The following is a 17,737-nucleotide window of genomic DNA, read 5'->3' as shown; positions in this document are numbered from 1 at the left end:
ACAGAAAGACAATGAACCAAGATGCCTGGCCAATAAAGGCCACACATCCAAGACACTGTGCAGAACCAGAAGAGATCTGTCTGTCTGTTTCTGACCGTTACCAGACCCCGCGGACATCTTTTCTACCTAAATCACAGCATTTACTGCAGTGGCGTCTCCGTGGGTGCAGGGCCAAGAGTGGGCAGAGGCCACAGCAGTAGACAAGTCAGCATGAGCCCCGGGAGGGTGGGCTCTCTATCTGGCCTCCTAGCTTTCATTTGTGAAATGCACTCCAACACACTGAAGGAAAAACTACCTGTAACTTCACCAACTAAAGAAAAACGACAGATGTCCGATGCCTTCTTGTGGCTGCAATAGTGGTAGCTCGTGGTATCTACGCCTAGCAGGCCAGCAGGCCCCAGGAAGAGGGCTTCCTTCTGTCTGTGAGGGAGCTCGGGCCACTGAGTGTTAGCTGAGTGTTAGAGACGGTGACTCAGGCAACCCCCACCTGCCCCAGAGAGGAAGTCAAAGCCTGGAGGTGAGGAACTGCATGGGGCCAGAGGGCGATCAGGAGCAGGACCCAAAGCTTTGGCAAAAGACTCTGATTCTCTCAGTTGTTTCAGTGCATGGATATTTTGACACCCTCTTTTTTTTCTGAGACGGGATCTCGCTTTGTTGCCAGACTGGACTTGAACTCCTGGGCTCAATTGACCCTCTGGAGTAGCTGGGACTGTGGGTGTGCACCACTGCACCCAGCTTGACACCATTTTTTTTCTTTCAGTCTTATTCTCACCTAGGCTGGAGCACAGTGGCGTGATCACGGCTCACAGCATCCTCGACCTCCTGGCTCAGGCGATCCTTCCGCCTCAGTCTCCTGAGTAGCTGGGACTATAGGTGCACTGTCATGCCTGGCTAAATTTTTGATTTTTTTTTTTTGGAGAGATGAGGTCTTGAACTCCTGGTCTTAAGCAATCCTCCCACCTCGGCCTCCCAAAGTACTGGGATTACAGGTGCGAGCAACTGCACCTGGCCTATCTGACATCATTTTTAATGGTTTGGAAACTTTTTTCCTACAGGTTGAAAAATAGGGGATTAATTCCAGGTTGCTGGCAGCCTACACATAGCACAATTTGAAGCACCATCAAAACAAAGCACCTGCTCCTAGAATGGTCTCTGCCAGGGGAGGCCCAGGCAACCCAAGGAAGTGTGCTCTGCATGTTCAAGTGGATTAGATTCATGAGGACGATTATGGACGTCTACTAGTTTTTGTGATTAAAAATTAAAGAAACCTCAATCGTTCCTCTTTTCATGGGAGTTTGGGAACTCTCTTACCTTTGGAGGCTTGAAGGGATATTCTGGCGTAAAGGTGATGTCAAGGAAGAACACGCCGCCCTCGTACACGGACCCTGGCGGCCCGAGGATCGTGGATCGCCACTCGTAGATGTTGTCGCCTTTGGGGCCAGCGCTGTGGAGTCAGACAGCAGCAGGTGAGAAATGGCACGCCACCACTCCTCACAGCGCTTCCAAAGCGGGAAGGGTCCCCCCTCCTCCCCTGTCGTTTAAAGTACGGAGTCTCTTCCAAACCGGAAGCATCTTTCAGACAGAAACTGACGCAGCACTGCACCGAACCCACCGGGCGCTGGCCAGCCGGGTAACAGAAGGACGCTAACGACACCCTCGCCCACCTGGCTGGGACTACGCAGGAGACGCCTCCGGGCTCAAGCCCTTCCCAGCACCTGAGGAAACACAGGCGACGCCTGAAAAGAGAAACGCGGCTCGGAGCGCGGAGGCTGGACAAGTGACAGTGACGGCAGTTTCCGCTTGGAGCCGCCTCATCTCGGATGACCGTTTCAAGCACAGAAGTTTCACCTTCAGACCCACCTTCCTCACAGTGTCCCCATCATCTGGCCCTCAAGGAATCTACGAAATGGGCGTACTTGGGACACCAACACCTTGCTGGGGGGGAAGGAGAAGGCCAACTCTCCAGCTGCACGCCCCTCAGTTTCTTCTCCCACTGGGTCTACAATCAGGTCCTCGGCGGACTGTCGCTGGGACACCGGTCCCACCTGCTGGCCGTTAACACCCATCACACACACTGGGGTGCACCCTATCTGGCCACCCCCATTCCAGGGCGTGTGTTGGCTTCCAGACTACTTGGTTGCCCACACATTCATGCACAGTCATCCTAAGGCGCGAAACCCGACGGCGAGCTTGACACCCTGGAGCCCCAGAGGGTTCTCTCTGGTGCTGAGGAGACAGGGAAAGCCCAGATGCCTGGGAGATGGTCCTGGTCCCTCCACTGACGCCCCTGCACGGCTGCATGCAGGTGTCGGGGGAGTGGCCAGCGCACAGGATCTCACCTGGGAGTCGCGGACCTTCACTGTAACAGCTGCTGCCGGGCAAATGGCGCATGTCAGATCAGCCACAGAAAGGGCTGTGCTTGGAGAGGCTGGAGCACCCGTCAGCACTAAGCGCCCGCTTCTAGGGAGCAGTGTGACCACGGCATGAAGGAATGCATGGGGCGAGCCGGGCAGCTTCACTCCCACACTCACTGAACACCGTGCGCTGGCGAGGGTCCAGGGTCAGGCTTCTGACACCCGACAAGGTCGACCCCTCGTCCTCCAGCTGCCCTCTGCTGTCTGCTTAACACTCAGGATTGGGTCCTTCACTTCGGAGGAAGAGGTCGTGCCAGGAGCAGAGCCCACCCGGGCCGCCGCCTCAGACCCCCAGGCCCAAGGCGTGAGCTTCCCACGGGGCCAGGGGTGAAGGGAGGGCGGCAGCAGGAGGCAGACAGCCTGGGCCCCAGACGAGGGCTTCACTGGCCAGGGGCGGACGGAGCTCAGACGCCTGCCACTCGCCTCACGGGATGTTTTAGGAAGTAAAAAGGAGCCAGGAGGCCGGGCTCGGTGGATTGCCTGAGCCCGCGGGTTCAAGACCCGCCCAGGCGGGCAACTTGGTGAGACCTCGTCTCTACAATAAAGAAAAAATCAGCCGGGCATGGTAGCGCGCGCCTGTAGTTCCGGTTACTTGGAAGGCTGAGGCAGAAGGATCTCCGGAGCCCAGCAGGTTGAGGCTGCGGTGACCGGGAGTGCCACTCAGTCTGGGTGACAGAGTGAGACTCCAACTCAAAATAAAAAAAGTAACCAGGAGACAAAGAGTGATCTTCAGGAGCACGCAGGTTACAGCGGTTTCATCGACTGGTAGTGACACCATCACGGTAATTACTCCCGCGGGTCCACACGGTCTGGTCCTTTCATGTCTCTGTGATGGGTTTTACCAAGAACCATTAACAACTTGCTTTAGGCCGGTGCAGGGGCTCGAGCCTGTCATCCCAGCACTTTGGAAGGCCCAGGCGAGAGGACTGCCTGAGCTCACAGATTCAAGACCAGCCTGGGCAACTTGGTGAGACCTCGTCTCTACAATAAAGAAAAAATCAGCCGGGCATGGTAGCGTGTGCCTGTAGTTCCGGTTACTTGGAAGGCTGAGGCAGAAGAATGGCCGGAGTCCAGCAGGTTGAGGCTGGGGTGGCCTTGAGCATGCCACTGCACTCCAGCCTGGGCGACAGAGTGAGACTCCAACTCGAACAAACAAACAAAAAACCAACTTATTTTAGACCGGCTCTACATCGAGATGTATCTCTTTTTTTTTAAGTCGGGGGTCTCACTCTGTCACCCAGGCTGGAGTGCAGTGGCATGGCTCATGGCTCACCACAGCCTTGACCTCCTGGGCTCAGGTGATCCTTCTACCTCTGCCTCCCGAACAGCGTGGACTATAGACGTGTGCCACTACACTGGCTAATTTTTTTGTAGAGACAGGGCCTCACTATGTTGCCTAGGCTGGTCTCAAACTCTGGGCCTCATGCAATCCTCCTGCCTCGGCCTCCCAGAGTGCTGAGATTACAGGCATGAGCCACTGCCTAGCCCGAGAAACATCTCTGAACACCGTCTACACTGTGAACTCCTGCTTACGACTTCCTGTCAACATCTGAGCATCATTTGCACACGGTGGGATGTGGCCCTGTCCCTAGGAACGGGCCGCAGCCTCTCCAACCAGGGTACTATCCTGATGGCCCCAGCCCCTGGGGTCAGAGCCGGCCCTGGGCCATCAGGTCTGCCTCCTGCCTACATGTCTGGTCCCCCCAAAACTCGTATGCTGCGATCCTGATGCCTCCCATGATGGTCAGGAGCAGGATTCCTGAGAACGGGATTAGCATCCCTCCGAACGAGACCATGGGGGCTCTCTAACTTCACCACGGAGAGCCCATCACAAAGGCAGCTGTCTGGGAAGCAAGCAGCAGGCCCTCACGCCACGGAAGCCGCCAGCACCCACCCGGCCTTGAGAACAGTGGGACATACGATCCTGCTGCCCTAAGCCACCCCGTCTGTCGCATTCTGTGACAGCAGCCTGAAGTAAAGCCATGAAGTCTGCACACACCGGTGGGCATGTGTGCCACCCGTTCCCCAGGCTGCAGCTGCGGAGAGGGGACTCAGTGGCCTGATTACAGAACAGCACGGACACAGAGGCTGCAGGGGAAAGAGGCGTGAGCTGCCTCTACGTGGGACGCGACCAAGACAAGGGCTGAAGGCCACCCTAGCCTGCCCGACGCTCCTTGCCAGACCTCTCTTCTCCCGGAAGAGGAGCTCCGGCCAGGAGGCCAGGCCCGGCAACATTCCCCGCTGCTGCCGAAGAAGCACAAGCCAGACTCTCGAAGGCCCAGGCTGGTGATGCCAAGAAACGGACCTGGAAAAGCAACGTGAGGGTCCCTAACCCCCGAGGTGACCCGGTGGCCTGCACCCGCTTCTGCTGGCCCTTCCTTGAGTACAGAAAAAAGATACAGATTGAAGGTCTGACGATATGTTAGCACAGCACATTGTATGGACTGCATAGAAGATTGGTGGTTCCCAAATTTTACTGTGCATTAAAATAATCGATGGAGTTTTAAAATGAGAGCTCTGGGCCTCTCCCCCAGGCCTGATGAGCTCAGACAACCCAGAGGGGACTCAAGAACCTGCATGTGAAAAAGCCTGGTGACTTTTTTTTCCTGAGTCGGAGTCTCACTCTGTCACCCAGGCTGAAGTGCTGTGGCACACTCACGGCCACCGCAGTCTCAACACGCTGGGCTCAGGTGATTCTTCCGTCTCAGCCTCTCAGGTAGCTCGAACCGCAGGTGTGTGTCACCACGCGGGTTACTGAGGAAAGCCAGCCCAGAGGAATGTGAGCCCTGACCCTTCGCCTGCTGCCCACGGTGGAACTAGACAAATCCAGATTGCTGACTCTTTGTCATCTGCTTGCAGGGTGGGTGTACATTGTTCTGAGGGCACAGGAAAAAGTGGAGAAGGGGGTTAAGGACTCAAGAACACCACGACAGCCACGATGAGACAAGAGCAAAACATGCCGTTCTGCTAAACTTCAAAAACGGAGAATCGCGGCGGTTCCATGAGAAAAACAACTACCCACAATGTAAAATGACATCGAACGCAGCCGACTCTGACACAGGCTTGGAGTGAGAGGTGCCTGACGCCCAGCCCTCAGCGACAACCCCGGAGGGTCAAGAACCCGGGGAAAGGTCAAGCACTCTCGCCAGGATGTGAAACAACGTTCCCTTAACGCTGCTGTTGGCTGGATCCAGGGGGGCTTGCTGTCACCCATTTGCTTTATTAGAGAATAATAAAACAAACATTTCACCCGGGGCTGTGCATTTTTCTCCCCTAAGTGCTCACTGGAAGAGTCAGCATCCGTGGGCTAGAGAGCACGGGACCAGCCCCATCCCCGGGGGAGGCCAGACGTCACAGTCACACCCTCAGAAGGCCAGGGTCAGGAGGACAGGGGGCCAGAGCGCCTCTGCTCCGGCAGCTCCAGGCATTCTGGGTCTCGAGAGAACGGCCAGCCAGGGCTGTCCTCGGGTCAGCCATGCACACCTGCAGGCGGCTGTCTCCTCCTCAGAGAGAAGGGGCTTTGGTTCCACTGCAGGAACACAACCCCAGTGTCCAGCACCGGTGGGAGTTCACGTGAGAATGGCGCGTACTTGAGTGAAATGATGAGTTCATCCCATGGTTAGAAGGAGTGGAGACGCAGCCGGAAACGGGGGGCGAAATTCAGGTACTAAGGAGAGACGAGAACAAAGAAGAATGCCTGTCCTGACCCTGCAGGAAGTCTACCCCTGCATGCCTCCCGTTGAGCACATGTTCTGATTGGGATATGCTCTAAGCCAGTCATCTAACTGTGTGCAGTAAGATTTTTAAGCAGCCAAGCAGAGCATCGCTGGGGTTACAAAATCAGTGTCAGACCGTGCCCTTTGAAAAAACCTCACTTATCCCTGTTTGAAGATGCTGAAAATTTAACTTTGATTAGAATCTTTGCGTAAGGCCATGACCGTGAAGGTGGAGACCACGCCTATGCCTTTCAGATTTTCTTTCTTTTTTTTTTGAGTGGGTCTCACTCTGTTGCCCAGGCCAGAGTGGCACGGTCACGGCTCACCACAGCCTTGACATCCTGGGCTTCGGTGATCCTCCTGCCTTAGCTTCCCAAGTAGCTGGGACTACAGGCACGTGCCACCACGCCTGGCTAAATTTTTAAAATTTGTTTTTGTAGAGGTGAGGTCTCGCCAGGTTGCCCAGGCAGGTCTTGAACTCCTGGGCTCAAGCGATCCTCCTGCCTTGGCCTCCCAAAGTGCTCAGATGACAGGTGTGAGCCGCCGTGCTTGGCCCATATTTTCTTAAACAGAGATTTAGGGTTATTTGTAACCCAAACTCTTCTCAAAATACAAGCATGATACATACCAGGCAAAAAGGAAAAATGTGACTTGGCTGTTTTTCCTTCTAATCAAAGGAGTACAGTGGTACACATCTTAGGACTTAGAGATAGTCATTTCTACTTTACACAGTCGCCTTATCCTGTAACGGCTCTTCCTTCACACAGGTAATGAACGTCACGACCACAACACTCTTCCGTCAGCGCAGGAAGACGCCAACCGACAGGCAACATCTCCCTGAGCACCACAGCAACCAGGCTGTCACGTCACGTGACTCTGACAGCTTTTCTGCAGTCCCAGACTGTCTTCTCTCCAGTGGCCACTGGACGGGCCGCCACGATCTTACGCCTCAATACAGTGGTGGTTTTACAAAGTAAAACACAATCACCCAGTAGTCATTTCTGCTTCATGTTCATGGCTTTAAACAGATTTTGAACAATATAAAACAGTACAGGTCACCACTCAGGTACGATCCCAGGAAATCGGCACACCAGCCGGGAGACACTAATGTGAGGGCACCTCACCTGAATCTGACGTGCCCAGACTGACCGACATTCCCAGGACAGCTCCAGGCCACGGAATGGGGCTCGGGGGCTCCCGGCACTTTGCTCTGAAACCCTGAATTCTGATCCCCCCAACCTCCCCCCACCCCCGCCTGCAGTGCTAACTTTAAATCAGACCCTCTGCCATTCTTCCATTTCAACAGCCAGAAACCACGCCTGTGCGTGGACTTCCAGATGTCCCGAAGCAGGCCAGGCGCAGTAGCTCAAGTCTGTCATCCAGCACTCATCTGAGGTGAGAGGACTGCCTGAGCTCAGGGGTTCAAGAGCAGCCTGGACAACTTGGTGAGACCTCATCTCTACAATAAATCAAAAAACTAGCCGGGTGTGGTGGTGTGCACCTGTAGTTCCAGTTACCTGGAAGATTGAGGTGGAAGGATTGCTGAGCCCAGCATGCCGAGGCTGCGGTGGCCGTGAGCGTGCCACTGCCCTCCAGCCTGGGCGGCAAGAGTGAGATTCAACACACACACACACACACACACACACACAAAATGTCCTGAAGCAAAGTGAAAGTCAGAATCAGTTTTCATCTTGAACCCGTGGGCTCAGGCAATCCTCTCGCCTCTGCCTCCCAAAGTGCTGGGATGACAGGCGTGAACCACCGTGTCCAGCTAGAATCAATTTTTAAAGGCATATTTCCACCAAACCAACGTTTACACTGGGGAGAGAGGCCCCCTGCCCACACACAGCCCCACCTCAGGTGTTGCCTTAGGCTAGTTCTAGAAGGCTCCGCCACCTGCTCTCACACCCCAAAGAGGGTGGAGGGTGCAAGGACGAGAGGCCAGGAATGCAGGGCGATGAGGGACATGCTGGAGCCAGGCCCGTGGCGGCAGCGGCGTGAGCATGGGGTGGGGGGACGGTGACAGAGCCGCTGACCCGGGCCGAGGCTGGGGACTTCGGCGTCAGCAGCTCAGCCCTGCTGCCCAACTCCCAAGTAACTCCTGGCGTCACCCCAGCACAGGGGCTGACGCTTCGTAAACACAAAGAGCCGGCAGGTGCAGCAAGCGCCACCACCTGCCCCAGAAAGCCAGGGCAGCCGCGGTGGCCGATGGGCGGCCCACGTCTGCTGTCCTCGTCCTTGGAGGAGCTTCCTGACAAAGCAAACGCCGGCCGCTTACATAACGGGCACCACTCGCATCACAAAACCCCAGCGTCCCACATTTCCTGGCAGTCTTAGAGCAGCGGTTCTCACGGGTCACTGTGCACCCCTGACGCCCAGCAACGTTGCCATCGTCTCTGGATGTCACAACTGAGAGGAAGGGTGCCGAGAACACCCGGTGGGTGGAGGCCGGGATGCTTCCTAACATCCCACAATGCACCAGTGCCGAGGCTGGGAAGCCCTGCCTGGAGAAACCCTGCTCAGGGTTAGGCCAGTGAAGGGACAGCGTCACGCCAGCCCTCGCTGTCGGCCCCGATGCCGTCCTCTTTTGATGACCGTTTGCTGCCCAGTACACAAAACCCCTCCACATCCATGGCTGTTACGACTCCAAGCTAGACGTGCATGTGCCCCAAATGTCCTAGACCTGCCACTCCGGATGTCCCTGGACAAGGCACGGGAGCATCCCCTGGGAGGGTATTAGAAATGCAGACACCACCACCTGGGCAAAATGCTGAGACTTTGTCTCTACAAAAAGTAAACGAATACATAAAATGAGCCAGGCGTGGTGGCGTGTACCTGCAGTCCCAGCTGCTCGGGAAGCTGATGTAAGAGGATTGTTGGGGCCCAGAAGGTGGAGGCTGCAGTAAGCCATGATCGTGCCACTGTACTCCAGCCTGGGCGACAGAGAGAGATTCTAACCACCCAAAATAAAAGAAGCAGACATCAGCCGGGTGCAGTGGCTCACGCCTATCATCCCAACACTTTGGGAGGCCGAGGTAAGAGGACTGCCTGAGCCCGCGGGTTCGAGACCAGCCTGGGCAACTTGGCGAGACCTCATCTCTACAATAAATCAAAAAATTGGTCGCGCATGGTGGCATATGCCTGTAGTTCTGGCTACTTGGAAGGCTGAGGCAGAAGGATTGCCTGAGCCCAGCAGGTCAAGGCTGCGGTGGCCCTGAGTGTGCCACTGCACTCCAGCCTGGGCGATAGAGTGAGCCTCCAACTCAAAAAAAGAAAAAGAAAAGCAAACATCAGGCTGCACCCCAGACCCAATTGATGTGCACAATAACAAATAACTTGTATGTCTCTTAAAGGCTGAGCAGTCAGGCCAGCCTGGGAGCTCACGCCTATGATCCCTGTACCCTGGGAGGCCGAGGTAGGAGGACTGCTTAAGCTCAGGAGTTTGAGACCAGCCTGGGCAACATAGTGAGATGTCATCTCTACAAAACATAAAAAAGAATCAGCGAGCCAGGTGTGGTGGTGCACACCTATAGTCCCAGCTATTTGCGAGGCTGAGGCAGGAGGAGAGCTTGACCCCAGGGGTTGAAGGTTTCAGTGAGCCATGATCGTGCCACTGCACCGCTCCAGCTTGGGCAACAGAGTGAGACCCCGACTCAAAAAAAAAAAAAAAAAAAGCAGAGCCGCCAGCTGTGGAGGGCGGTGAGGGCCGTGAATGCCAGCCTGTTTCCAGATTTCCTGGGCTTCGGGGATCCCCTGTATTACTTGCGCTCGCCTTTCCTGCTGTGACTCTGCAGCAAGAAACGTGTGTCAACTTCAAGAATGCCTCGCTCTGTTAAGACCCCAAAACCATTTTTTTGGGCAGGTTTGCATCTAAAAGTGAGAGCGTAAAAAGCTGATGAAAAGATGCTAGCTTTTTTGAGAGTATGAGTCCCTTGGAAAAGAACATGGAAGAGGAAAGGATACATTAAATGCAACTGAGAACAAATTGCTTGATGCACATACTCAGATTTCTGATTTAAGAGTGATCCCAAAACTTGAAGCTCAAGTCAAGCAAGTAGAACATGAAAATATGTCAAGTCTTCCTCATAATTCTACAACTCACAAAAGACCTTCACGTGCCAACATGCTGGCGACGTCAGATGTCAGCAGGCAGAAGCGAATGATTCCAGGTGCAGAATATTCCGTCTTTCCTGGCCAGCCTTTGGACACCCAGGACAGTAGGGTGGATAACCAACTGGAGGAAACCTGTATCCCGGAGTACCATTCTCCTCCAGAAAAGGATCCTTTACCTGGAAGTTCACCATCAAGCTTACTGATAAAAACACTAAGAGCTACTATAGATACACCCATCATGACAGCTTTAAAAGAACATGATGAAGAAAAAATATTTAAAAGTTGGGGGACACAGAGAAAGAAGACACCTCGAATAAATTAGTGAATCCTCGGCAAACTGAAACTTCAGTCAATGCAAGTTATTCCCCAGAGAAATGAGCCCAGCAGAGACAAAAGAGACTCAATCCTGCCTCACAGAGATCATGTCTTTACCACCTTTGAATCGTAAATCAAGTGTTCCAAATAAGAGCGAGATGAGCGTATCTCTTGGGTTCAAAAGAGTGATGTCCAAGTTGTGTATACTGTTGACTGTTTCCTGTTTCTCCTGTACTCTCAACACCTCTTAGATTGCTCTGAACACAAGATTCCTAAATAAGATCTTGTTCAATAAATAAAATTATTACACATAACAACAACAAAAGACCAAAAAACCAACACCAAACACGGAATTTAGGAAATGTTTACAGGAAAAAGCCTACCATCAAATCTCTATTCCCCGTGACGCACACACGACTTCAAATCCATTCCTGGCTTACTCTTCTATTGCTTAAAAACCCAGAGAATAAGACAGCCGTAAAAGCAGCATCTACCAGGGAAACCCTTGCCCCGACCTCAAGGGCACTCCAGGGGCTGGAAGTCGCCGCCGCCTTCTCTGTGAGTCTACAAGGGTCTCCGGGGGACTCTCACAAGGTGATGGCTTAGAGTGTTTTGCTATGCAGCGGATCGTAACGGCCACTCCCACCCTCAAGAGCAGGCCTCAGTCAATAACTGGATGAATTATTCTCTCTGTCTCTAATTATTCTCTCTCTCTCTGAGTCGGAATCTCACTCTCACCCAGGCTGGAGTGCAGTGGCACGATCACAGCTCACTGCAGCCTCGACCTCCAGGGCTCAGGCGATCCTGCCTCAGCCTCTTGAGTAGCTAGGACTGCGGGTGTCTGTCACTATGCACCGCTAATTTTTTTGTTGTTCTTGTATTTTTTGTAGAGACGAGGTCTTACTATGTTGCCCAGGCTGGTCTGAATTCCTAGGCTCAAACAATTCTCCCGCCAAGGCCTCCCAAAGTGCTGGGATGACAGGCATGAGCCACTGCGCCTGGCCGTGGGTGGGATAATTCTGAGGCAAGTGCTTTCCCCAATTTCCCAAAGTCCCGCAGCAACTGTCTTTCCTGCCTCAATTTCCCAACTCTGCCTTTGTTCTTGGTCCCTGGAAATACACTGCCTGTATTGGAACTCTTATCTAAAAAGCCGGGCTCGATGGCTCAGCCTGTAATCCCGCGCCTTTGGGAGGCTGAGGTGAGTGGATTGCCTGAGCCCGCGGGTTCGAGACTCGCCCGGGCAACTTGGTGAGACCTCATCTCTACAATAAATCAAAAAATTAGCTGGGCATGGTGGCGTGCGCCTGTTGTTCCAGCTACTTGGAAGGTTGAGGCAGAAGGATCACTGGAGCCCAGCAGGTCAAGGCTGTGGTGACCGGGAGCAGCCACTGCACTCCAGTCTGGACGACAGAGTGAGACTCCAACTAAAAAATAAATAAATAAATAAATAAAAAATAAAAAGCTTCCTAAACAGATGCCATCTCTTTTTTTTGAGTCAGAGTCTCACTCCGTTGCCAAGGTTGCAGTGTGGTGGCATGCTCATGGCCACCCCAGCCTCGGCCTGCTGGGCTCTGGCGATCCTTCCAAGTAACTGGAACCACAGGCATATGCCACCATGCCAGCTAGCTTATTTATTTATTGTAGAGACAAGTTCTCGCCATGTTGCCCAGACTGGTCTCGAACCCCTGGGCTCAGGCGATCCTCTCGCCTCCGCCTGCCAAAGTGCTGGGCTGACAGGCGAGACGCTGCACCCGCCACAGGCGCCATCTTCTGTCCTGCCTTGCCTCCCTCCTCCCTCCAGGTCAGGGGGCCTGTCTAGCTTCCTCCTCCCCTGTGCTCCCAGACAGGAGCTGAGACCCTGGATCTGCAGGGGCACCAGGGCTGGGCAAAGGGTGTTTCCAGCAGGAGGACGCAGGTGAGGTGGGGGGATTGGACGGCACCCCCAGGAGACGTGTCTACCAGGAGGGCACGGCTTTCTTCTCTAATGCAGAAACATCAGCTGCCAGCTGGGATGAGCTCTCCAATTTATCTAAACAGTCATGACACATGGAAGACTTCAAACAGGCGAATTTAATTATGTGTAGATCACGCCTCAATACAGAGGATGATAATGTATCCAATTTATCCAGATACAAGCAAAATCAAGTTTGGAGTCACATTCTCCAGTGCCTGTCACACATAGGTTTGTTCTGGTCTCCTATTTGTACATTTGAAATATCACTCCAAGAGCCACACAAATCAGACCAAAAACGCCCTATCAGAGAAAGGAGTACTTTCCCAAGTTCTTTCCCAACCTCTGACTTCCTCTGCTCTCCACCCAAGCTGCTTGGGTCGGGAAAGGTGACAGACCCACTTGCAAGATGGGGCAACAGACTCCGGAGGCCAAACGAAGGCTGGCGGCGGTCGGTCTTTCCCGGAATGACGCTCCTCCCGCCCCGCAGTGAAGCGTGTCATCAAGCCGGCCGGCCTGGACTCCCCACAGAGGCTGCCTGGCCACACTTCCCGCCTGTCCTTCCTACCTCATTCCACATCTGAATGGAAGCTGGGATTAAGCAGAAAAGCCTGTGATCTGTCCAAGGCATTATTAAAATTTCCTTAATAACAAAATGAATTCACTTTATTTGTAAGAAATCACTGAGTTGAAAAGAAGCATTGACTAGGTACGGTGGCTGATGCCTGTCATCCCAACACTTTGGGAGGCCGAGGCAGGAGGATTACTGGGCAACACAGTGAGACCCTGTCTCTGCAAATAAAAAAAAGCCAGGTGTGGTGGCCCATGCCTGTGCTCAACTGCTCAGGAGGCTGAGGGGGAAGGATCGCCTGAGCCCAGGAGGTCGAGGCTGCGGTGAGCCGTGATCATCATGATGGTGCCTCTGCACTCCAGCCCTGGGTGACAAAGTGAGACCCCAGCTTAAGAAAAAAAAAAGGCCCCTATCCAGACCTCCTGTGACAGGCACCATCCGCGCTGGGCCGCGTAATTCGCCAGAGAGCTGCGACCCCTCCTGACCAACCGTGCAGGGCCACACCACGGGATGCCACTCCCAGGAGCAGGCGGGGTCTCACTTCTTTAGGATTAAGTCTCAGGGACAGGGGCAGAAGTGTCCTCTGCTGGCTGTGAGGAAGCCAGCTGCCATGACGCCAGCTGCCCGGGGAGAGGGCCCAGCTGGGAGCTGTGGGCCTTGGTCCCACAGCCGCAAGGATGTCACCCTCGCAGGGCAGACAAGGACACAGGCCCGGCGGGCTCCCGGACTGCGGCGAGGGAGGCCCCATGTGAGCAGAGGACTTGGCCGAGTCCGGCCGGATTCCCGGCCCCCAGGAGCTGGGGGACACTCCGGGCGGCACTGGCGGGGCTGCCGTGTTCGCGGTGGCTTGTGACATGGTGAGAAAAACCAGCCCGTCTGAAGTGTGATTTCTGGGGAGGTTAAAACGGAGAGTCTCCGCTCCGGGGTCGACACTGTGCATGAGGCCAGGGCGCGCTGGAAGGGGCAGTGAGACCCCGTTCTCCTTTCCCAACACCCAGAACACGGACCTCTTGCCCTCCACGCAGTCCCCTGGAGAATCTGAAGCGACACACTGCACGGAGCTCCCAAGCGGCAGAGGCACAGAACGGGACCCAAGATCAGACTCACAACAAAGATCAAAGCGAAATAGGAGACAGCCAGCTGCAAACCCCAGAGATCCCAGGGATGGGGAAATGTCAAAATCAACCTATCGTTAATATTTAGGGGGGGAAGAGGGAGGGGGCAGAGGGGGAAGAGAAGGGGGAGAGTGGGGGGAAAGAGGGAGCCGGAAGAGGCAGGACAGGGGAGAGGGAGAGGGAGGGAGAGAGAAGGGGGAGGCGCAAAGACGACCAAGCTGTGACCAGCAAGTGGCTGAGGACGGCCGGGCAGGCCAAGAAAGCAGCTCTCAGCCGGCCAGGCCCCGAGCCTCAAGGCCCAAGAGCGAGGGTTTCGGGGACAGGGCCCTAGCGAGGGGCACCTCACGCGTCCAAGGAGAACACAGAGGCGACCACAGGGAAGCCAGGGCCAGCACGCGCACAGAGCACAGTACTGGCCTCCGAGAAAGGATCCCGGCACAAGCGCCGCAGCCACACGACTCAGCAGGTGCTTGGAGAAGAGATCTCGTCTCTAAAAAATTATCTCCCAAGAATCCTTCTTCCGGAAGTTACTGCGAGATGTGCTCTATAAAACGAGGGCGCAAAGCGAGAAGGGAAAGACTGGAAGGAAACAAGAGTCCACGGAGAGAAAAGAGAACCCCAGAGACAGTGCCCGGGGACGCCGGAGTGACAGATGCAGGCACACAGCAGGTCCTGTCCTCCCCGAGCAGGAGCGAGCTCTCCGGAGGAAAAAAATGCACGGGAAGCCCTGTGCATCGAGTGCCTTTGAGGAGGTCAGGCGATGGTGAAAACGCCTGGGACTGAGTCAGTCAGTGGCAAGTACATGCACGAGGTGGGGAGGCAGAGAGAGAGGAGAAAAGGCAGGAGGGAGGGGTGAACTCCGGAGGGGGAAAGTGCCGCCGGCGGAGTCTGCTACCCACGAATACCAGAGGAAACAGGGAGGAAGGGGGATGGCTGGAGGGGAGAGAATGCAATGCCACCAGCCACGGACGGCAGTCGTGAATCCAGGGTTCCTGGCAAGGATGGAGATGTCCATAAGGGAAGAGGGCCTAAAAACGGGAGGGAAAAGGGAAAAGTATCGGCTCAGAGAGGGACATGGGGAGGCCGCCGGGAACAGCTCTTGGGAATAACCCTTAAAGAAATATCCGAGTCTCTGAATCACGCTAGTGCCACATTTCAGTAAAAACAAAACCTGAAAGAGGGAGAGCAAAAATAAAGACAGCACCTGCCCACCCGCAGGCGTGGGACACGGCTCTCCTCCCCAAGTCAAGTCCCGACCACGCATGGGCACACATGCTACTTATTCTTCCCGATGCCCGATGACCGTCCACTCGGTCCCTAGGAACCAAGCCCGGCGTACTGGCCTCACGGGATGGACTCACCATGTACCGCTCAGGGCCCCGTCCTCCACATGGCACACCACCAGCTAAAACAGCAGAACCAGAAACCAGGAACAGGTGGGCACAGAATCTGCTCTAGGGAGAACTGGGACAGTCCCATGGTGCCGTGGTGTCTATGTTATGCTCAGAGAGCCGAACTGCTCGGTTTCAGGGAGAGGGTGACCAGGAGGGGGCGGAGCCTTCGGGGCAGAGTTGTGTGTCTTCTGCAGGGACACAGCTGGAGACGGAACGTGAAGGGCAAAAGGGAACAGTCCGGGGGCCTCGAGTGCCCACCGGCGATTCAGATTTTCACGGTTTTGTGTCGCCTGCAGAGTCAAGGAACAGCCACCACCACAAAAGCTCACTGTCTTCAGAAACAGAAAACCCACACACCGGAAACACCAGCCTATTGGTTCGGAAACAAGAAGTTACATTCCACCTTCACCGCCGAAGCAGAGAGCCGGCTGAGAAGACCATGGCGTCCACAGTCTGGACAGGGCGGCGGTGAGAACGAACTGTCTCTGGGGAAGCCGTCCGTGCTTCACAGTGATGGTCCCCAGAGCCCCGAGCGCGTCCACGCAGACACAGACAAGATGTCCACCTCAGTCCTCCAAGAGCAGGGAGGCCCCCCAGCGGCCTTTCCTGGCCCGCCCAGCTTCCTCGTGGTTCTGTTAAGAGACGCCCAAGCATCACGCCAAGCACAACCACGGAGCATTTAGTTAAGCCATTATTTGCTAAACAAATGTGGCTTTACGTGGAGAAGCTTGTCTGTTTTATTTTATTAACATTTCACAAAGCGATCAAACCAGGGACCCTGATTTTAGTTCAGAAAATGTTCATCATTAGTTATATGCTTAATCGATTCATTTGCTGTTATATTCAATAGTTATAAAAAATAGAGTGTACATGCTATTTTAGGCATTGCCGAGTTGTATTTCAAGAGGTTAAAAAATAAGGCTTCATATTCTTCTGGAAACACTGAGTGGCTTATGGCCCGCATAGAGCACGGGGTGCGTGTACTGGAAGGAAACACACCTAGGCTGGATGAATGCCTGTGCCGGCCACCCAAGGGGGGCTGTGCTCCTTACAAGAACCAGGCCCAGGTCTTGGAGATCCCCACAGGTGCACTGAGCCCATAAGCGCAGGCAGGAGGCTCCACCCACCGGGCACCTCTGACGCCCAGTGCTACGTCACCGTCATTGACCACGCTGCGCCCATGTGCACCTGCACAAGGTAGCACGCCAGCCGGGACCTTGGCGGGAAGACTGGGCGCTCAGGTCTCACTGGGCCAAACGGTGGAGTGGGAGAGGTGCTGTCCCCAGAAACCTGATCAGACGCAGAGGGTCCGCGCCCACCCAGCCCAGTGATACCACCGAAAACCAGGGGCAGACCGCCCGCAAGCAGGCCCCAGGCTCTGCGTGCCAGGCTCCTTCGCGGCACGTGCCAGGCAGATGCCTCCCCGCGGCACCCCACACGCCTGCCCCGTGCAAGATCCACTCGCAGGAGGGGCTCCAGGCTGCCTCGTCCAGACCAGGGGGACAGGACGCCACGGCTCCTGCAGGGGACTGCTGGGCATGAAACGAAACCAAGCCAGCGTGTCCTGGGACAGAGCAACACCCGCCTGCTTATGAGCACTCTGCCTGTGTGCGCCAGGAGGCCAGGAGCTCAGTCCCCACGTCAGCCTAGTCCCTGCGGCCCCAACCCAGGACACGCGCTTGGCCACGGGTAGGCAGCCACTTTGGGCAGATCCAGTCTCCCTGTTGTGCATGAGAGGAGACCCAGGCCAGAGGCTTGGAGCCACTGACCGTCATAAGGTCGCTCGGCTGTCCGAGCAGAGGCAGGACGCACGCCCTGGCACCGAAGCCCACCCTGCTCCCCACGGGAGGGCCGGCTGCTGCCTGGGGTCAGCAGAGCCCCATCTGGATGAACGTCTCCGGGTGAAGAGCCCGGGAAGCAGACGGTGTGGGCCACCCACGTGAATGTCACGGTCACAGCCAGGGCAGGCCATGGCGGACTCAGGGCCCGTGCCCGGGAGGAGAGGGGGTGGAGGCACCGGAGACAGAGGGCGGTCCCAGGCCTCCACCCCCAACCCCTCCGCCGGGGAGGAAAGAGCGGGAGTGTAACTGGGAGTCTACCCGGCGCGTGGAAGGTGGCCCAGGCACCGCCCCCCCCCGCCCCCCGCCA

The 17,737-nt window shown here is 55.4% G+C and overlaps 1 protein-coding gene across 2 annotated transcripts in view; it reads right to left on the bottom strand.

The window, feature by feature from the left end:
• The window catches only part of UBE2E1 (ubiquitin conjugating enzyme E2 E1), a 66,346-nt gene that overhangs the window by 3,850 nt on the left and 44,759 nt on the right, over positions 1-17,737 (bottom strand). For both annotated transcript variants that reach the window (XM_008056440.2, XM_021711552.1), the window contains one exon: positions 1,312-1,444. In XM_008056440.2, the coding sequence (XP_008054631.1) occupies positions 1,312-1,444 (133 nt within the window). The remainder of the gene's footprint in view (positions 1-1,311; positions 1,445-17,737) is intronic.

The sequence above is a fragment of the Carlito syrichta genome, unplaced genomic scaffold (genome assembly GCF_000164805.1).
Source record: "Carlito syrichta isolate Samal-C Ts95f unplaced genomic scaffold, Tarsius_syrichta-2.0.1 Scaffold302358, whole genome shotgun sequence".
Lineage (NCBI taxonomy): Eukaryota > Metazoa > Chordata > Mammalia > Primates > Tarsiidae > Carlito > Carlito syrichta.
The sequence above is the reverse complement of the archived record's forward strand: the minus strand, read 5'-3'. Positions and strand labels throughout refer to the sequence as shown.